The sequence below is a fragment of the Strix uralensis genome, chromosome 3 (genome assembly GCF_047716275.1).
Source record: "Strix uralensis isolate ZFMK-TIS-50842 chromosome 3, bStrUra1, whole genome shotgun sequence".
Taxonomy (NCBI): domain Eukaryota; kingdom Metazoa; phylum Chordata; class Aves; order Strigiformes; family Strigidae; genus Strix; species Strix uralensis.
In genome coordinates this window covers 61,808,978-61,831,372 of record NC_133974.1, presented here as the reverse complement: position 1 = coordinate 61,831,372, position 22,395 = coordinate 61,808,978, and the positions used below count along the sequence as shown (strand labels likewise).

General features: G+C 39.1%; 1 protein-coding gene across 4 annotated transcripts in view; it reads right to left on the bottom strand.

Moving 5' to 3' along the window:
• The window catches only part of LAMA2 (laminin subunit alpha 2), a 391,575-nt gene that overhangs the window by 148,588 nt on the left and 220,592 nt on the right, over positions 1-22,395 (bottom strand). For all 4 annotated transcript variants that reach the window (XM_074862478.1, XM_074862479.1, XM_074862480.1 and 1 more), the window contains exons 15-17: positions 13,014-13,125; positions 9,092-9,205; positions 2,608-2,735 (exon numbers count right to left, since the gene is read on the bottom strand). In XM_074862478.1, the coding sequence (XP_074718579.1) occupies positions 2,608-2,735; positions 9,092-9,205; positions 13,014-13,125 (354 nt within the window). The remainder of the gene's footprint in view (positions 1-2,607; positions 2,736-9,091; positions 9,206-13,013; positions 13,126-22,395) is intronic.

Here is a 22,395-nt window from a genome sequence, read left to right as displayed (position 1 = left end):
TAATAATTTGTCTAGAACTGTAAAGTCATGAGAGCTTGAACGTTACAATGAGTTCTACAGCTTGAGGATACTGTTCACAGTTTTGCTTTTGTCCATTTTAGAAATAGGAAGCTACTGCACAGGTCTAATGCGGAGCTAAACTTTGTAGGGTTCAGGACTCCCACAGTTTCACAGTTCAAGAACATTTATATTCTTTGTTTGTTTTGTATCTATATTTTTCGGGAAAACTAAATATTAAAAAGGGTGGCCAGCAGGGACAAGGAAGTGATCGGCACCTGTACTCGGCACTGGTGAGGCCGCACCTCAATTACTGTGTTCAGTTTTGGGCCCCTCACTACAAAAAGGACATTGAATTACTCGAGCGTGTCCAGAGAAGGGCAACGAAGCTGGTGAAGGGTCTGGAGCACAGGTCTTATGAGGAGCGGCTGAGGGAACTGGGGTTGTTTAGTCTGGAGAAGAGGAAGCTGAGGGGAGACCTCATCGCCCTCTACAACTACCTGAAAGGAGGTTGCAGACAACTGGGGATGAGTCTCTTTAACCAAGTAATAAGCGATAGGACAAGAGGTAATGGCCTCAAGTTGCGCCAGGGAAGGTTTAGACTAGATATTAGGAAGCATTTCTTTACAGAATGGGTTGTTAGGCGTTGGAATGGGCTGCCCAGGGAGGTGGTGGAGTCCCCATCCCTGGAGGTGTTTAAGAGTAGGGTCGACTTAGCGCTGAGGGTGTAGTTGGGAACTGTTAATGTTGGGTTGATGGTTGGACTGGATAATCTTCAAGGTCTTTTCCAACCTAGACAATTCTGTGATTCTGTGACTCTTGGTCAATTTCAAAAAAGGAAATTAAAGCAAAGCAGCCAGAACTCTGATGAATAGGTAATAGAGGTCTCCAGGCATTTTGCCAATAAAAAACCAAATTCAATCTATTTGACTTGGTTTGTTGCACATCTGCACAAGATAGAAATATGATAGTGTTTTCTTTGCTCTGAGAGTACAGCATTCTCAAACAAGAGAAAAATAACTAATTAACTATGCAAGAAAATACTAAGTATGTGAAAGCAACGAGGACATCAGAGGAACCATGCCTGCGCAGCAGACATAATAAACCCATGTATAACTAATAAAACCAACTGAAGAGCTGTGAAAACAGAAAGGTGGGCTCCCATGCTACAATCCCCTGGAATTTCTGCTGATAAGTGGTTAGATTATTCCTGCCCTGATCAGTGAAATTTTAATAAGACATAATGCCACTGTAGGCAACAGAGTTAGCCTGAACTACTTAAGAGCAAAATCTAGTTCAGCTGGGCCCTATGTTGGCACAATGCCATTCAGATGATGTTCTCTTCTTGCATCTTGCAGAGCTCTGTGTGGGTGATAGCCACGCATTTTGCCCTGTAAATCTTAGGAAATACTCTTTATACTCTTAAATAGTAAAGCGCATTTCATTGACAGAATCTGACTTCTGTTTTGGGAAAAATGGTGTGAAATAGATGATGCAGGGCTGAAGGGAGAAAAAAAATTGCTCCAGTGGATTTATGAGCTCCTATAGCCACTTACAACTTTTAAGCTGTGTGAAGAGCTTGTGATGGGGCAGCATCTATCCATAGTTTACAATCTTCCAGTACAATCCTACACTCCTTCTGAAATGCTTATATGGACCAACATGATTCCTGATCTTCCTGAACAATTATTTGATATGCTGTACCACAGCAGCTCTTCTGTGTAATCTGGGCATGTGCTACTTGCACTAGGGCCCATTTTCTCTGAAGCCATACTGGATGGCGTAGACCAAATGTGCTAATTCAAACTGATACACATAATTTATTTTTTTTATATATGCACAAGAAAAGCTAACCAGACAACATTCAGAACGGTTTTCTTCAACTACATCATGTCAAATGATTTTGGTATTGTTATTTTCCACGTACTGACTGGGACTAAACAAATTAAAAATTGTTCAAGCTACTTGGTCTATTAAATTGTAGGTAGCAAGTAGAAGAGGCAAGCTTCTATAATGAAGGAAACATTTGTTCTTCAATCAGTTTTGATTAACTTTTCACTATTGCTTTTATTTAATAAAACAAATTTATAGTGTTTATTCTGAGATATGTTGAGAAAATAATTTCACTTGCAAGATCTAAGGCTGAATTCAGACTCCAAATGAATCAACATTATCACTGAATGTTGACTGGAAGAAATGGAAAATTAAAAGCAAAAGAAATCACTATTTTGTCTGATCAATATAAATAATTTAAAATTCCAGTATTAAAAAACTCCACATGTCAAATCTATAACTTCAACTTTAAAACTAGAAATAACTACTCTTAAGGAGGACAGCAAAGCAAATGTTAGTTATTGATTCAAAGAACAGCCATTCAAATTCTGGTTTGCTCTTTCTAGCCCAGTCTCATTCAGCCTTTGTCTTGATCTTTGCCTCTCTGTGAAGCTAAGCACTCTACACAATTGTAAAAAGAGAAAAACAATTTATATTGCAGAATATATTTTTTGATTAAGACACAAAAAATCTCAAGTGTACATGCAAAAGTATAAAATAAAAAGTTATGCAATTTACTACCTGAAAAGTGTAATATGCAATAAATATACATCTTACTTGTTAGAAGGCATACTTAGGGGGCAAGCACACAACTGACAGTCTTCTGCTGTCCCTTTAGTAGGATCGCCATAGAAGCCAGGAAGACATCTATCACAATATGAACCACCTGTGTTGTGTTTGCAGTCCTAAACAGAAGACAAAAGGTATAAATTCACAGTTAGAGAACTTAGATATGTAAAGTTCTTAAAGGTCATTCACCTAGCCCATCCTCTCGATAGGATGCAACATATATTCTAATTTTCTGGTGGTGGTGAAGAACCAGTTCTAGAACTCAGCTGTCACACTCAGTGCTTCATATGTGTTAGGTATTTGTGTTCTTTTGGATAATTTTTCTTTATGTAAAACAAAAAGAGTATTTAACTGCAGACCTTTATCTTTCCACCATACAACAGCTGTATTATTATTTTAGTTTGCTGAAAGAAAACCAACCTTCAGAGCAGCACAAAACAAGTTTAGTATTGCAGTCTTGCAATAGACCGTATTTTGTGACAAACAGTTTTCAGGTGTTGATCCCAGAAATGCAGCCCAGATGATATAATTTATAAAAATTAATTCTTACATTTCATATCTAAGTGCATTAGATCCTTTTATGAGGTACATGGCTAGCAGTATACAAAATGTATTTGTGAACAGTAGCAAAGCCTGAATTAATTAATACTTGTTTGCTAGAGCAGCATCCAGACTCTACTTTATGAGTAGAAACAAGCATCATTATACCGTATATAGGGCCCTATCCAACAGTTTATGTTCCTGTATGTGACTGACTTTCATAATATAAGAGACAGTTTATCTGAGGATATGAAACATCCAACATAAAAATGGCATCACTAGATCTGCATTTTTGTATATAACCTTTGGCCTGATCTCAAATTAAATTATATTTTTGCATTATGGGCATTGGTCCTCTGAGAATAGGCTTCCAGTGATGACTTGTAAGAACCAAGTTTTAAAGAATAATTATCCCTTCTACTCTTCTTCCCCCTTGCCATATAGGATTGAGAAATTCTAAATAATTTGGCAGGATCCATGACAGGCTCAGCAAATTAGTTTTCTGGCTTAAACTCCTTCCTTTTTTTTTGCCACATTTTTAGCACACACACTATTCCTTTCACTGCTCGTTGTCACAGGATACCCAAGTGTAGTCCTTTAACAGTGTAAAAACAGGGAAAGAAGGAGAAAAGGTTTTGGCTCTTAAATGCCATCTTGATGTGCTTGAGTATAGACTCAAAAAGCACATGGCAACTTGAAAAGGCCAAAATGAAATGCATGAGAGAGATTTTATTTAATGGGGTGTGTTATAATCTGATTTAGACAATGGGCTAGATCAAATCTAGAATCTGCTTCACCTAAGTTGCTGCTTAAGAACTCTTGAGGTTGTTTTTCTTTGAAAGTGTAGATATTTCCAAATATTTTTAAGAACACTTTAAAATTGTTTTCTCATTTGCAATAAATCATGCATATGTTACTGACTGATACTTAACAGCCTTACTGTCTGAAAGACCTAATGTATCCTCAATAAAAGACAAAGAAAATGACGCTATTCTAAGGAACACTAATTTCTTCTTTATGACTTTCCAGGATTGCAATGATTTGTACTGCTTTTCTTCATTGTGTCCTGCACAGCCAGTACCATACATTTGGACAGCTGAAAAAGTACAATACCCTTTTCAGTCATGAGCACACTGGAGTTTCCAGAAATGCTGTTTGCTTTTTTAAAGGGTGCATTCTTATTGCTTATGTATACAATCAGCGTATCTTTGAAATGAAAGCATTAGTCACAATATTACATTTTAACATATTTGGTAGATTGTGAGCTAATACTAACTATTGAGATTCTTAGTCAAACAAAATTATGGCTTTAGAACCATCACATGGGTTAAATTCTACTTCATCAGGTCATTTAAGTCCATTTGATTGTTACTTCAACTGCTGTCATTCAAAAAGAATCTACTGGCCATACTGAAAAAGTAGCTGGGAACATTATGATATGCTTTTAAAAAAGATGTGATAAAAATAATGTAAGTGTTTTAAAAGAAAAAATCTTTGCAATTCAACTTTTTTAAGGCATCATGTCAAATTATTTGTACTTTTCCTGAAAAATAATGGATTCTTCTTGTGTGTTAAGTTTAGCTTTAAATATCCTCAGACATATTTTAATGTTTTTGAAGAATATGAACGGCTTATATGTCAAGGATGTTATTAAAGTGAGAGCAGCTAACACACTATTTTAAAGCTACGTATCTCTTATAGAGTGGTATTTGGAGCTTCTGCTTTTTTAAAGTAAAAAACCTGAAACCTTCCATTTTGTAGGAAAACAATTCATGTTACGAAGAGTTGACCTTCTCTTTGATGAATTATTTTCTGAAACTAATGTCAGTCATTTCCACGTACTGTGACTAATTCACCTCAATCCAGATCTCTGTATCTGCTGACTTCCTCATCATGGATCAATAAATTTAAAAACAAAAAAGAAAAGGGCCCCACACATATAGTACCAAAATCTGAACACATGTTGCACTGTGCATATATTAGAGTTTAGCTGAGAAATAACGATCTTGTGTGATCCTATACTTTTCTCCCTGAGCCAGTCTGGGTTTTGTAGGACAAAGAACAAGGATTACGTAGTACACAGATGTGACATAATTTTCCTGTTGTCTTCAGTGATGGATTAAACTTTATATTGATTTGCCAAATTTATAGATCACTTTTAAGTACAGAAGTAGATGAGTTATTAGCCCTTCTAAAGGTATTATAAATACTCATGAAAAATTTGTGTTCTCTTGATATCAGTTGCTTGAATCTCAGTTTGAAACTTGCCACATGTACAGCAATGGTTTTGAGTATTATGCAGTTTGAGCAATGTCTAATTATACTGAGATTATTTCCTTAAAACATGCTGAAGCCCGTGAAGCCTTAATTTCATGATCATAGGAACATTTAATTAATATTTTTATGTCATGAGACTGGGTATAAAGATCATGATCAACTGTCCCTAACCTGCTCAGTACATTATATATGCTTTCTTTTTATTCCCTTGGAAATATAGCTTGTTCCAACACATTGATCTAGTGGTTTTGGTAAAATCAATGCCTTGTTCCACAGAGTCATAACTTTGTGGCCAGGAACGATTTTATGCCAAAATCTTTATGCTTTCAAATTCCTGGTAGTGGATCTCAAACTACTTTGAATGCATCAATTTTCTGGATCTCTTTTATCTCCAAACACTATTAAACTTCATTTAGACAACCTCTAAGTAAGACTGTGAAATTTATTTTTGTCCAAAATTTTATGTACGACTCAGACCTTGTTGCCCAAAGACTTTATTGATGATGTCCTGGAGTGTGTTTTCCATTTCCTATCGAGCCAGCTCCCCACCCTTGGAAAAAAAACAAATGAACATCTTTATGCCCAGTATCAGGAAACCCTAAATTCATACTGAAAACCACTCCTGCTTAGTTGTATATGCAGCTGAGTGTATATGAATATGGAAAGAAACAGCTTGAATAGAAGGCTAGTGATGAAAATAAAACTTTAATCAGGGAGTATGACTGAGTCCAAGATAGTCCCTTTGGCACACTGCTGCCCTTCCTCAGGATATCTGTCACAGAGATAACCAGGGAAGCTGCTAGTTTAAGCTAGTTAAAGAAAGCAAAAGGGTAAGCCTGGGTGCCTATTTTAGCATATTCCCTAGCCATCTAGACTAGACAATGGTAGTACATCTCTGGAAGCATGAATATGCTCTTCTGGCATTTTCAAACTACCATAATGTCAAGATTACATGGACAATTCCCTTTCCTGGTATTACAAATGCAATCAGGATGTTGCAGAAGTTTTACGTAATTTTCACTTGTGGCGTAGCCTATACTGCATTTAGCTTAGGATCTATCATTTTATCTATATGAAGATGGGTGAAGACATTTTGTTGCTCCTGTGATGAACACTATCTAAAGCACATGTCCACTAGTCCTGACACTGGCCTCAATCTACATGGTATATGCTGTTTACACACAAAGGTATAAAATATAAAATAGATGCCACTGGGGACTGCTCACTTAGCAATTTGAGCATATCTTACGGGAAAAAAATCTGCTTTCTTTGGGCTTACTAACAGGAACGTAGTATCCTGCAATGAATGAAACACCTTGAAATGTGTTTGCTTTTCACAAGGTTTAGGTTTAACCAACCTCCTAAAGCTACCATAAATGTGTGTGTGTAACACTACAAAAGAGTATTTCTTAAAGTTAGAACTTGTCCTATGTACCAAAGCAGTTCTGTATATCACAATGATAATGAGAATGATGTATCATGCAGCTCTCTATATGATTGCTGCTGGGATCAAAGGGCTTCTTTGCAGGTTACTGCAAGACATGCATTAAAATGAGCTTTTTATACGGGCCTATGTTGAAGCAGATGATTTGAGCTTTTATCACAAGTCAAAAACATATTTCGGCTGCTTTTCAACTACATTTCAAAGCTAAGGAAGAGCAAAAAGAAGTATCATATCAGTAAATTAGGTGCCTAAATTGTCTGTTGTGTTACTGAAAAAACACCATGAATAATAATAAGGAGGCCAAAAGGCTGTGTAAACCTCAATAGAAAGAATGCCTTTGATGTGAAACATTTCTCTTTTTCAGCATTCAGACTTCTCTTTCTTTTACTTCAAAAGGCTTATGATCCAAATTGAATAGCAGCATTTAATAGCCTGCATGGATACTAACCAATCTAACTTCACTTACAGTTTTCAAGTAAGCTGCAAGAAAATCCAGAACTGATTTTAAGCTCCCTGTGTGCCTCTTCTTTATAGCATGATCTAGTATAAGCTCAGACAGAACACATAAAATACACAATGCTTGATAACGCATATAGATTAAAGTACATTTTCAACTGGTTATTTTCACTTCCTTGTCAGTGCTGTTATCTTTACACCAGAATGCTTTAAACATCAGAAGGGGGAGCTCTACTGTCTCAGTCAATAGTTCACATCATCTGAAAAGTGCAAAAGCACTACAGTATGCAACTATATGGCCTTTTCTCATATCCAGGCTGATGCTACAGACAAAAATAAAGAGAAAACTTGTGTGAGGGCTAAAACTTGAAGACACAGAAGCAAGCAATCTCAGAACTTGCATCTGGCTATGCACCCCTAAGCAAAGTAGTCAATAGTTACGATATACCTTGACCAGGATTCTCCTCTCCTTTTCTTTTCTGTTAATTGATTTTATGCCACACTGATGTTATAGACATCATAGCTGGAGGCTATGGTCATTGATGCAATAAATTTTATCTTTGTCAAGAAACATAAATCCGTATTACCCTAGTGATAAACATTTTTACTGCATGTAAGTGAAAGGATTCAAAACATGACTGTCATGTCATACATATTTTTCATCCTAGGTACTTCTTTAAGGCTTACAGTATAACTAAATTGAGAATAATTTTAAACTTCTATTCATGAAAAAGCAATTTGAAAAATTCAGTGATCCGCACATTAAGGATATCTTGTTTTGCACTGCAATGCGATTAAACATCTTGTATAGGCAAAACAGGAAGAACAGTAATAACTGTAAGTGCCAAATTACATTGAAAAAAGCCTGGATTTTAATTTTGGATTTTTCCCAGAAGCTTTTCCTTAAGGAAATAAAAGGGAACATTCAGAAGCATGCACAATAGAGAGTCTGCTTGAAATTCTGCAGGGAAATGAGAGTATGATATCCCACTAAACTGGCACTGGCTCAAATTGTGTTTCTGCAAGACTAATGAAATGAGACATGTTGTTTCAAGCTTCATGCCATGTCAGACAATGTAAAACTAAAAATGCCCTTGAGTTAATCAGAACAGTCTATTCAGCATAATTCATCCATTCCAAAAGGCTACTGAACGAGCTGGAAATAGTGGTGTGCTGGTAGGCTTGCTATGGATTTAATTGTTGAATTAGTAGGTAACTACATAAAATCTCCATAGCCTACAAGAAAAAAAGGTTGACTTAGCCCAAATCATGTGCTTTTACTATTTTTCTAAAGTACAATTTATTGAGTGTTTCTTCAAGGTTTAGTAGGAATTTAGATGAAGGGAGAAATTAACAATATCTTCTTGTCATACTAGAATAGAATTTACAAAGTTACATGATACATAGTATAAATTCAATACAGTGCAGGAGACAGATGGGAGGGGGAGATAAATCTTGAATGGAAGAATGTTGATATATTTGTTGTTTTCTACATGCCATACCTTATACGATCAATTCTATTTTAAAACATAAATCCTATGTGAATAAAAATTCCTTTTGTTTAACTGTAGAAGCTACCATATCTTGGTATGAGGAGATGCTTAACTTCAGCAACAGTTCAACATAAAGATCTCTTCTGTTAATGACTGGTTTTTTTTCTTCTTATTTCAGATCTCAGAGGTCATTATTTCAATTGCACAGGTATATTGAATCGATGTCGGTCGTGTCCATCAAGTTTCCTGTAGTGACACTTACCAGACATTCTCCTGTGATATCATCACACAATTCTGCATGACCAAAGCATGTACATGGTGCACAGACTCCACCAAAAATTGTGCCATTCACACGCCTGTGTTGAGGCCAGCAAGACTGCAAGATAAATTAGATAAAATGTTAAACTCTCACTTGAACAGAGAAATGAACAGGATTTCTTAAATATTGTTGAATTTGATACTTGCGCACACAAAAACGTGCTTGTCAAATTAATAAAAATACCAACATTTCTCTAGAAAGTTGTTTTTCCTGGTGCTATGGCTTTGCATTGACCTTAGCCTTATTGACAGATGTGAGATTAGAGGAAGCTTTAACTTGGTCATTCTTCTGAAATGGTAAAATAAAGCAGAGAAATGAAGAACTGAAATATGACAGCATCAAAGCGAAAAGTACAGATTGAAAAACAGCCAGAAGGCAAAATATTGAAGGAGAGAGAATGAGAGGGAAAAAAAGCAAAACAACAAAAACCTTTTCTGAGAAGTTCAGTTGCAAAGAGCAATTAAAATACCATTTAGTCTTTCTTGTTTGGAGTCTAACAAAAGGCTACATTGAAACAAAGCACAGGCTGAAAACAAAGCCAACCTTTTATTTACAAGTTGTTCTTCTTAAATATAAAGTATAGTTATTTCCCTTTAAGAAAGTGCTCTGAGTTTTTACTTTTTTAAATGTTAAATTCAGATCAATATTAAATGCATGGCCCATTTTTGCTTAGGAAAGGTGACATCGTACAACTGTGATTCATCAGCGAAAATTCAGCTATTCCATTTCTTCATAATAGGATGTCAAGCAGCAGTCCTCCTTACTATATATCTCACAATTGGCTTTATAGTTTTTGCAAACTATCTTTCCTCAATAGTACTGCTCATGTGATCCAAGGATTTTGTATAATATAAAAAAGTTCATGACAGAGTGTTGACCTTCAAAAGCCCCTAGCTAATATAAAGAGAAAGTTTTGTAGTGATAGAATACTAAAAGTATCACCTAATAAAGAAAATCCCTTCCCCTTCACATCGTCTCCAAAAAGGTAACAAGATTCTTCTTTATAAAAATATAGACAATGTCCCTTTTTGCCTTACTCCTGCAAAATGTGAAAGTAATTTGAAGATTAATCAAAATGATTCTTTTAAAAAAACATTCCAAAACCTGAGACATTACCCTTGTTTTTCCTTCTTTTCATTCTTGGTTACGCATTCCTAACAAAACCCATAAATTCTAGAAATTAAAATTCAAAGTTATAAAAGCCAGAAAAGAAAATCATGTGAAGAGAAATGGCCTTATTTTTTTCTGTGGCCTGAAATGCAACTGCCTGAGCTGTTTCTGTATAAATCTATAAATCTTTTTCCTCTTTTGGTGATTCTGAAAAGAATGATCTTGTGGACAGATATATATGATATTGCACAAGATAAGACTCTGAAAGTCACTAATTCTAAGGGCTTAGACATGGAATATCAATAGCAAGTCCTAGAACTGAACTAAAATAAAAGATTACAGATTGGGTTCTTAACAAAAGAAATGAAGTAACATTTAAAAGTCAGGAAAGATCTTTGCCATCATAGTGATGCAAATTAAACACAACTTCTTCCACAGTGGAAGTAAAAGAGTAGATAGAAAGGGAACAAATCTGGTGAAGAGTAATTAGATGTGAAGATGTTTACAAATAAAGGCCAGAAGATTCAGATGAGTAGAGCAAAGTATCACAAATGAGTCCAATTGGTATTTGAAATTTAAAATTTGATCTACTTTACCTATGCTCATGTGTTCATTTCTCAGACATACTAGCAAAACCATAACAATTTTCTTTGACTAGAATCTTATAGAAAATTAATTTTAAATTTGTGTAATGGAACAACCTCACAAGAGACAGAGTATTTTAAATGAGATTGGTTGTCTTCTGAAGACTGATTGTGCCAAAACATTCACAGCAAGGAATAATGGTTAATTTTAGTGCTGTGGCGTCTATGCCAGGTACCACAATATCATTATGCTGGAAACAATAAAATTAAATGAAGAAGAGAAAAGGAAACTGAAAACATGCACAAGATCAATAAAAATGAAACTCAGCTAGGTTGAAACTGGAAGAAACAAAATGTTGGACAAGGCCAAAAGTATTCAGAAGAAACAAATACGGTATTCTAAAAAAATCCACATTTTCAATTTACCTTTCCATACTTTCTCAACTGCTAGTTTGCAGGGAAATCTAAAACTTCACTGGTTTTGGTTGTGTTTTGTTTTGTTTTTTTTTTTTTTTCTTGCTTGTCCTTGTTATGAAAAGCACAAACATCTACTCAGAACACCAAAATATTTCCCTGTTTTCTTCTATCAAGCACAACTGTTCAATGCATATCATATGTTGAACCTCTGCTACAAAAGATTCATGAGAAATTAATTCAGCCAGCTGAATAGGCCAGCTTTGTCAAACAGCATTTCTGAGCTGTCCAAAATGCTCTGAAATTCAGTGAGGGGACACATGAAAAGTGTGCTCATGCAGAAGTCTATTGTATCTTCCTGGCCTTCAGTCTTGGGAGGAAAAGTTACAATATGGTTTAGTTCAATTGGTCTGTGGTTAACACTCAGCTAGGGCAGGAATCAAAGAGTGTCCATGCCCACTAGTGTGCATATAGACTTCAAATTTTCAGCTATCTACATATGTACTTTCTATTGTGAAATAATATCATAAGTAGATATCAAATTTCAGGGACTGTTTTGACTTGGAGAGAAGGTTTAGCATTGAAGGACACAACGTTGGACAGAGAATTTCAGCAACACCAAGGCAGAAATCCTACTCAAGTCCTTCAGCTTCTACAACAAAAGTAAATGCAATCAGGGCCTTTCCAACTGCTTTCTGGGAAATCACATCTAAATTTGAATTAAGAGGAAAAATAGACAAGTGAAAAAAAATGTGTGAAGCACAATTACACTTCATCCAGCTTTTGCCTTCAAATAATTGAACGGACAATGGTCATATTTCAAAATTATTTCTCAACCAAGGTAGGCAATATTCTTCTCCAATCGTTTTTTTTCTGTCTGTACCATTTTGGAAGTAATAGGCATATCCATTAATTCCTTCAGGCCTTCTTTCTACATTAATTTATCTAGCCACAGCAACAACCAACCACATTTGGCATGAAACTAGACTCTAAACCCTAAATATCACATATAAGCATGGAACATTTGAAAGGAAAAGAGAGTTGACAAGCAAATGCCTAGAGTGCCTATGTAAATGGCATACTGTTTGTAGTTTTTTGAAGCAGAGCATCTTGGTGTTTGAAACCATTTCCTTAAAGGCAAAGCTTTTGAAGATTTTTTTTTTTTTTTTTTTGGCTTCTATTTACCCCAAGCTATGCCCACGTGAGCTAGTTAATCACATGTACGCTTGTATGAACACATTCTGTGTGAACTAATGAATTTGTTAGGAAAGTGGGTATTTTTCTGAGCATGTGAGTATGTTATTATCTGAAACAGGACCAAACTAAAGTGAAACAAGCCTTGCAAGAACACACATGCAATCCTCAAAGACTCCAAGGCAAATGGCAAAGCCCTGTGACTCGGATAATTTGATCTTGATGTGCTGTGCACAGTCAGATAACCACCATGTTCCTTCTAATTGTGATAGTTTCATGTATTTGTAATATCAACTGGCTGAAGAGTACAAATACTGCTTTAATTTTCTTTTTGCTAAGAGAAATGTCATTTCATAACTTAGAAATCACCACAGAGATGTAAAACTTCAGATATCAAATATAACGAACCACCACCTAGAAATAAAGGTAACTAAACAAGGTATACCAAATTCTTAACAGGAATGGACATCTCTCTTACTATTTTCTACCAACACAGGGCCATTGGTTGCTTATAACTATCACAGCATTAGCACAATTGATCTAGACTGCATCGTGATACTCACCTCACATGAGGTACCAGCATACCCTGGGGGACAGTCACATAACTCCACTGCAGATGCCACCTTTCTCCCAGTTGAAGAGTGGTCAGCAGCTTCAATGGTAACGCTTCTTAGTCTGGATGTAACAGAAATGAAACAGTTAAAATAGCAAATTAGATGGAAGTATATGTGCAGCGGGATGCAACAAACTATATAGTGACATTCAGTGGTTTGTTTATGTTTTCCTCTTTAGAAATAAGGAGGTTTTCATATTAATCTGTTTCTTCCTAAACTACATGTCTGTAGGCTTGTTACTATTTTTGTCCGTCATGTGAGGGAGACTATGGTAAGACACAGACTGATAAAAATAGATTTTAAAAGTCTCACAACACTGTACCAGTAGATGGAAGGCTATTCCTGGCCTGCAAGCCACACGTGCCAATTTGCATTGCAGCTGTATAATAGCAAATTTGACACTAAGCGGAGTATTCAAAATTTATAAACCACTACTCCAGCTTTCTAAAATACTACGTTACTAAATTCTGGTTATAGGGTATTTTTATTCTGGAGGTTTGACCTCTGAAAAATATTTCAGCTCTGTCCAGGAGTATCTAAGTATGATGTGTATGAAAGAAAAAGGTATGTACATGAAAGAAAAATGAAATCTACCATATACCTTGGTTTCCCCAATGACAGAGAAAACAGAGTCGGAGAATTTTCTGTTCCATGCACAATTGCCCTTAAAATATAAACGCTAGACATAGACAACCATTGCTTAGCCAAACACTGAACATGAATTTTATTTTTTAAAAAAAAAGGAAGTATGAGGACAGACACAGCAAAAGTCTTTTGATAATCTTACAGGTAAAATACGAAACAGATGTAGTTACCCCTTTGGGGAAAGAAATTGGTATTTGGGGATTTAATTCTTATGCGAGTTCAGAAGGAACATTAAGGCATTATAGAGGCTCAATGACTTTTATTTCATCCAGCAGTCTTAACAGAGTGTTTGATTACTAGAGCTACCTGAAAAGCTTCTTTGGAAGTCTTTTTCATCAGAAAATACCTTTCTATCATGACATGCATTTTGTTAAAAAATAATCAATGTTGTTTGGAAAATGTAAAACAAACTTTTTTGCTCCATACTAAGGCATCTATCTTTCGGCTGCCAAAAAATCCTGGAAATTATCTGGATGGCCTTGGATAAGAAAACATTCAAGAAAAATATTTTGTTGTTACTGCAGCTGTTGGAGGAAAGGTTAAGACAAGATATTTTTCCACTCAATTTTATGACTACTCTCAGTAAGACTGACATGAAAGGCAAGGGAAAAAAAAAAAAAAAAGGAAGATTTCTGATATTAGGATGGGAGCTTCAGAAAAACAGAAATTTTACCATCACTAAGGGATATGACTGGACTTTGGAGGGACTACCAGTGGAGATTAGGCAGTTAGAAACTTGAATGCAATTTGGTGATACTAGAACCTCTGTAGAAGGTTCTCAAAACTATTTTAAGAGAAAGATGCATGTTCCTACCAAGATCTTCAGTAAGATGTCTCTCACTTGTCAATATTTCCCCTTTGCTCCATTACTGCGCGCTTATTTTGCAATCGTCCTTTTGAGTTTTCCTTACAATAAGATAACCAATCTCTAGGATATTAAATGTCAAATGGTGATGACTTTAACAGTAAAAATTCTAACAATTTAAGGAGAAAAATCTGTAAATGAAGAAACAAATTACTAGCAAAAGGCCTTTGTGCAGAAGGGTGTGCAGGAAGGGCGCTAAAGCTCTGCCAGCTCGACCAGGAAGTAATGGTATCCACCCAGCAGAAAGCCATGGCCTCTCCAAGCTCTGCAGCCACCATGACTGACACAGCTTCCCAGACAGACCTGCGGTGGGAACTCGCTGCCAGCCTGGTGCCAGGCTGCAGGGTGAGCCCTGCTCTTATGCCAGCATAGGCTGGCAGCAGTGAGCACACCTGTGGGAGGTGCACCCAGGGAGAGGAGCTCCTCCACTTAGTGACAGAGATCTGGGAGGAGGCGAGTAGGTTGGGGAGTATCAGGAAGTGTGAGAGAGACAGACACTACCAGAATCACACCCCACCTTCCCTGGGACAGGCCCAACAGGCAGACAGGATGCATGATACAGAGGATTCCCTATCCTCTCTCTGCCTGGCCGAACACAGTGACTTAAGTGATGGAGGGCAACGGCGACAAGTTCCTGCCTGGCCCAGCAGGTGCGTCTCCTCTGTGATGGTCCCACCTTCCCACGTGCCCTTGCATAATAGCTATGAGGCTCTGCAAGTGGAACTGAACAGTAATGAGGACTATGGTTCATCTAGCTTGGAGGTGTCACCAAGGTTAAGTCAGCCTGTGCCCCGTGTCAAAACTGCTTCCATAAAGAAAAATAGACAGGTCACTGTCATAGGAGATTCCCTTCTGAAGGGAACAGAAGGCCCAATATGCAGACCAGACCCACTTCTGAGGGAAGTCTTCTGACTCCCTGGGGCCAGGGTTAAAGATGTGAAGAGAAAGCTTCCTGCCCTGGTACAGCCCTTAGATGATTATCCATTACTGATTTTTCAGGTAGGCAGCGATGAAGTTGCAAGACTGAGGGCAATCAAGAGAGACTTCAGGGCCTTGGGACGACTGGTTAAGGGATCAGGAGCACAAGTAGTGTTCCCCTCTATCCTTCCAGTTTCAGGGAATGATGACGAAAGAAAGAGGAAGATCCATCAGATCAATACCTGGCTCCAAGCCTGGTGCTGCAGGCAGAATTTTGGGGTTTTGATCATAAGTTGGTTTACACGACACCAGGCCTGCTGGCAACAGATGGGGTACTCCTGTTGCAAAGGGGAAAAAGGATCTTTGCACAGGAGTTAGCAGGGCTCACTGAAAGAGCTTTAAACTAAATTTGAAGGGGGAAAGGGATAAAATCAGGCTCACTAGAGATAAGCCTGGGGGTGGCACGTCAATGTTTGAGGGACAGTGTGCTAATGAGGTCCTTTGGTCTGATGTCTCAGGGGAGGTAGGGGACAGAGATCCATGTGGCAGCAAAGATGCAAGGGTTTTTGATGTGTTAGAAACCACGGAAGCACCTGAGAATGGTTGCATAGGAATTAGGGCTTCTCCCCTCAAAAAGGTGGTGGGATGAATAGCCCAACTGAAGTGCATCTACACCAATGCATGCACCATGGGCAACAAACAGGAGGAGCTGGAAGCCATTGTGCAGCAGGGAAACTGTGAGATAGTTGATATCACAGAAACATGGCGGGATGACTGGGACAACTGGAGTGCTGCAAAGGATGGCTATAAACTCTTCAGAAGTGACAGGCAAGGAAAGACAGGCGGTGGGGTAGCCCTTTATGTTAGGGAGTGTTTTGATTACCTATAGCTTAATGACGGTGATGTTAGGGTTGAGGGTGTATGGGTAAGAATCAGGGGGAAGACCAACAAGGCAGATCATGGTGGGAGTCTGTTCTAGACTACCCAACCAGGATGAAGAGGCAGATGAAATATTCTGTAAGCAGCTGGGAGAAGTCTCACGACTGCTAGCCCTTGTTGTCATGGGGGGACTTCAACTTACCAGATGTCTGCTGGAAATACAATACAGCAGAATGGAAACAGTCCAGGAGGTTCCTGGAGTGTGTGGAAGATAATTTCCTGACACAGCTGGTGAGCCAACTAGGGAAGGTACCCCGCTGGACCTGTTGTTTGTGAACAGAGAAGGACTTGTGGGTGATGTGATGGTTGCAGGCCATCTTGGGCATAGCAATCACAAAATGATGACATTTTCTATTCTTGGAGAAGTAAGGAGGGTGCTCAGCAGAACTGCTATCTTGGACTTCCAGAGGGCAGAATTTGGCTTCTTTAGGAGACTGGTTGACAGAGTCCCTTGAAAGGCAATTCTGAAGGGCAAAGGGGTCCAGGAAGGCTGTACATTCTTCAAGAAGAAAATCCTAAAGGTGCAGGAGCAGGCTGATCCCATGCACTGAAACACAAGCGGCGGGGACAACTGGCCTGATTGAACAGAGAGCTTTGGCTGGAATGCAGGAAAAAATAGGAGAGTTTATGACTTTTGGAAGAAGGGGCAGGGAACTCAGGAGGACTACAAGGATGTCATGAAGTTATGCAGGGAGGAAATTAGAAGTGCCAAAGCCCAACTAGAACTTAATCTGGCTAAGCCATAAAAGACAATTACAAATGTTTCTATAAATACATGAGCAATGGAAGGAGGGCTAAGTAGAATCTGTATCGTTTATCAGATGCGGGGAGAACCATAGTGACAAAGGATGAGGAAAAGGCTGAGTTATTTAATGCTTTCTTTGCCTCAGTTTTTAATAGTAAGACCAGTTGTACTCTGGGTACCCAGCCACCTGAGCTGGAAGACAGGGACAGGAAGAGAATGAAACCCCCATAATTCAAGGGGAAATGCTTAGCAACCTGCTACACCACTTAAGACAGACACAAGTCCATGGGGCCAGATGGGATTCACCCAAGGGTACAAAGGGAGCTGGCAGAAGTGCTCAACAAGCCACTTTCAATCATTTACCAGAAGTCCTGGAAGTTAGCAAATGTGACACCCATCTACAAGAAGGGCTGAAAGGCTGCTCACAGCTTGGATGGGCACACGTTTTTCTGGGTAAAAAACTGGCTGAATGGCCGGGCCCAAAGAGTTGTGGTGAATGGAGTTAAATCCAGTTGGTGGCTGGTCACGAGTGGTGTCCCCCCAGGGCTCGGTTTTGGGGCCACTGCTGTTTAACATCTTTATTGATGATCTAGACGAGGGGATAGAATGCACCCTCAGAAAATTTGCAGATGACACCAAGTTGGGTGGGAGTGTTGATCTGCTCGAGGGTAGGGAGGCTCTGCAGAGAGATCTGGACAGGCTGGAGCGATGGGCTAAGGCCAGCTGTAGGAGTTTCAATAAGGCCAAATGCCGGGTGCTGCACTTGGGCCACAACAACCCCCAGCAGCGCTACAGGCTTGGGGAGGAGTGGCTGGAGAGCTGCCAGTCAGAGAGGGACCTGGGGGTGTTGATTGATAGTCGGCTGAACATGACCCAGCAGTGTGCCCAGGTGGACATGAACGCCAATGGCATCCTGGTTTGCATCAGAAGTAGCACAGCCAGCAGGGACAGGGAAGTGATCTTACCCCTGTACTCGGCACTGGTGAGGCCGCACCTCAATTACTGTGTTCAGTTTTGGGCCCCTCACTACAAAAAGGACATTGAATTACTCGAGCGTGTCCTCAGAAGGGCAACGAAGCTGGTGAAGGGTCTGGAGCACATGTCGTACGAGGAGCGGCTGAGGGAACTGGGGTGGTTTAGTCTGGAGAAGAGGAAGCTGAGGGGAGACCTCATCGCCCTCTACAACTACTTGAAAGGAGGTTGCAGAGAGCTGGGGATGAGTCTCTTTAACCAAGTAATAAGCGATAAGACAAGAGGTAATGGCCTCAAGTTGCACCAGGGAAGGTTTAGACTAGATATTAGGAAGCATTTCTTTACAGAACAGGTTGTTAGGCATTGGAATGGGCTGCCCAGGGAGGTGGTGGAGTCCCCATCCCTGGAGGTGTTTAAGAGTAGGGTCGACTTAGCGCTGAGGGTGTAGTTGGGAACTGTTAATGTTGGGTTGATGGTTGGACTGGATGATCTTCAAGGTCTTTTCCAACCTAGACAGTTCTGTGATTCTGTGAGGAAGGTTACAGAGCAGACCATCTTTAGTGCCATCACGTGGCACATACAGGACAACCAGGTGATCAGGCCCAGTCAGCATGGGTTTATGAAAGGCAGGTCCTGCTTGACTAAGCTGAACTCACAGAATCACAGAATGACAGAATCGTCTAGGTTGGAAAAGACCTTGAAGATCATCTAGTCCAACCATTAGCCTAACATTGACAGTTCTCAACTACACCATATCCCTAAGCGCTATGTCAACCCGACTATGACAAGTTGATCCACTTAGTAGATGAGGGAAAGGCTGTGGATGTTGTCTACCTAGACTTTAGTAAAGCCTTTGACACTGTTTCCCACAGCACTCTCCCAGAGAAACTGGCTGCTCATGGCTTGGATGGGTGTACTCTTCGCTGGGTAATAAACTGTCTGGAAGCCGAGCCTAAAGAGTGGGGGTGAATGGAGTGAAATCCAGTTGGCGCCCAGTCACAAGTGCTGTTCCCCAGGGCTCAGCACTGGGACCAGTTCTGTTTAATATCTTTATCAGTGATGTGGACGAGGGAATTGAATGCACCCTCAGTAAGTCTGCAGACGACACCAAGTTTGGCAGAAGTGTTGATCTGCTTGAGGGTAGAAAGGATCTACAGAGGGATCTGGACAGGCTGGATGAATGGGCCGAGGCTAATCATATGAGGTTCAACAGGGATCAGTGCTGGGTCCGGCACTTGCGTCACAATAACCCCATGCAACACTACAGGCTTGGGGAAGAGTGGCTGGAAAGCTGCCCAGCATAAAAGGACCTGGGGGTGTTGGTTGCCAGCCAGCTGAATATGAGTCAGCAGTGTGACCAGGTGGCTAAGAAGGCAAATAGCATCTTGGCTTGTAACAGAAACACTGTGGCCAGCAGGACTAGAGATGTGATTGTCCCCCTGTACTTGGCACTGGTGAGGCTGCCCCTCAAATACCATGTTCAGTTTTGGGCCCCTCACTACATGAAAGACATTGAGGTGCTGGAGAGTGTCCAAAGAAGAGCAACAAAGCTGGTGAAGGGTCTAGAGCACAAGTCTGATGAGAAGCAGCTGAGGGAACTGGGGTTGTTTAGCCTGGAGAAAAGGAGGCTCAGGGGAGACCTTACTGCTCTCTGCAACTACCTGAAGGAGGTTGTAGCAAGGTGGGTGTCATTCTCTTTTCCCAAGTAACAAGAGACAGGACAAGAGGAAATGACCTCAAGTTTTGCCAAGGAAGGTTTAGATTGGGTATTAGGAAAAATTTCTTCACCAAAAGGGTTGTCAAGCATTGGAACAGGCTGCCCAGGGAAGTGGTTGAGTCACCATCCATGGAGGTATTTAAAAGATGTGTAGGTGTGCTGCTTAGGGATATGGTTTAGTGGTGGAGATGGCAGTGCTAGATTAATGGTTAGACTCAATGATTTAAAGGTCTTTTCCAACCTAAATGATTCTATGATTTTAAGTTTTATTTATCCTTTGAACTACAGCTAGTTCCCTCTCAGCACAGATCTTGGAACAAAGAGAAGCACTTATACACAGAAACAATCCACCCAGTATTATCCCACATTTGTCTTCACTGAATTGTTCCAATTTTCATTACGTTCTGCTATTTGCTAAATGGGATTTTAATGTGTTTAACAGTTTTTAGCATTAACAGTTACTCAGTGAAGAAAGCTGCAGTGATTTTTTTTTTCTCCCATTTTGATATTGCAATTTTGATTCCTCGATGCCATTCTGCATTCATTAAAATACATAATGCTGGCAGTAATGGGGCACTGGATCCTGGAGATGCATGAACAATTTGAGATTCTACATCAAGACCAAATATTTAAGCTGACTGTTACTGTCAGCAGGCAACTGTGGACTTCTAAAAACAAACAAGATTAAAAAGGAAGAGGACATTTCAGGCAGTATCAGCATAGTTTACTGTCTGCTATGCCAGGCATCTGAATCACATCAGCGACATAAGGCACATGAAGTACTGACCCAATCATTGCTCATTTGTCTTGAAGCCAGTTCTGCACATGGATGAAAAACCTCGGCCTTTCCTTCCCTTTTTGCCCTTGAATCTAGCACCGATTCTATATGTGACTGCAAGCAATCCATTATCTTTAGCACCACAATTTCCAATGCCCATGTGAGTGTCTACAGCATTTACCATCAGTGGCCACTCTGAATATTAAAACTAAAGAAACAGTGCTACGAAACTTTCTTTGAAGCACAAGCTAACAATATTAGATTAAAGAAAATTATAAGAGAGCTGTCTTTTCCTGGCCTGTTGCTTCTACCACAGATGGACTTAAATGTAACAGTTTGGAAGATCTGTCAAGTTAGAGAAGGATTTCGATTTAAACCCAGAAGCTGTAATCAGTTTCAAATTGATTGCTGCATTTCTGTGTTCTCATTTTTTATCCTACTTGATCACCTAAATGGAAGCCTACTTATTTGAGGAAGCTTCCTAATTATGCCATAGAGCAGTAACAACATTCTAAGCTTAAAATGACCCAAAAATGTCCTCAAAAACATGCTCAAGTTGAACTCACCATTACTATTGTTTAGTAACTACTCGAAAGTATTACTGATTAACTAATGTTTCTAGTAGGTTAAATTAAACAAGGGTGAAAAATATAAACTTTAAGTTAAAGCTCTTGCTAACTGGAGACTACTCCATTGAATTTTTAAGTCTCTACATGACTGCAAGAAAGTTGCTTAATCTTACAGTTCCTCCATTCTGGCCTCTTCTCAAGCACAGATTATAACAGCACCCTTGGAAATCCTTACACATGTGGTGTCATTATCCATTTTTAAAACTTTCAGTATTTCAATGAACAGGTTGCTTAATATAGTGATCTCTAATTAGTATGTTGTATAATTCCGCTGATGGTTTGAGGCAGAAATTGTCATTCATGAAGGATCTAATAACCCTGTAATATTTTTGTCTCTCTGTCAGACCCTCTACTCTCATCGAGGAATATCCATCTGTCCACCACACATACCTGTTTAAAAGACAATAAAAACCTCTCAGTTTGTATCTACTTATCTACTAAGGCTTAGCTCTACACTATTTCTTTTGCAAAAATGTCTTCCTTTGGAGCTCATCAACAGTAGTCCTTAATCAGCCCAGGATATCACAAAGAATATCCTCTTCATTGGATCTGGACATTTTTCCTGCAGTACTGAAGGGGCAGAATATAAAGAAAAGAGTTGTTTTGCATAATCTTAGAGTTATGAATACAGCTTTGCCCCTAGTATGTTTCAACATGAGTGAAGGTTAAAGATAATATAAAATCAGTACTGAGGCATACCCCGAAAATCAGCAATATGACTACAACAACAGATCACAAGCTGGGCTGGCAGTAGATGCTGTTGTTGCTACATCATGTGACTGGGAGCATGCTCTGTTCTGAGATTTAACTCCACCCAATAAATCCCACTCTGCTAGGTGAAACTACGATTCCTTCAGTTAAATTAAAGATGAAAAATCCAATTAATTTAATTGTGATTGGAATTTCACATCCTCCCTTCTGTCACAGTAAACTGTAATGAGCACCCTGACAGCACTCAATAAAATGTGTTTACTTTAGAGCAAACTATTTTCAGAGACTTCCGGACATGCTGATGGCAATCACAGTAACACACTAACCATTGTATTCTTCTCTGTTAAGAGGCATCATAGGGACAGCTAGAGATGTACCAGTAATAGAAAACCATTTCTAGCAAAAAAAATAC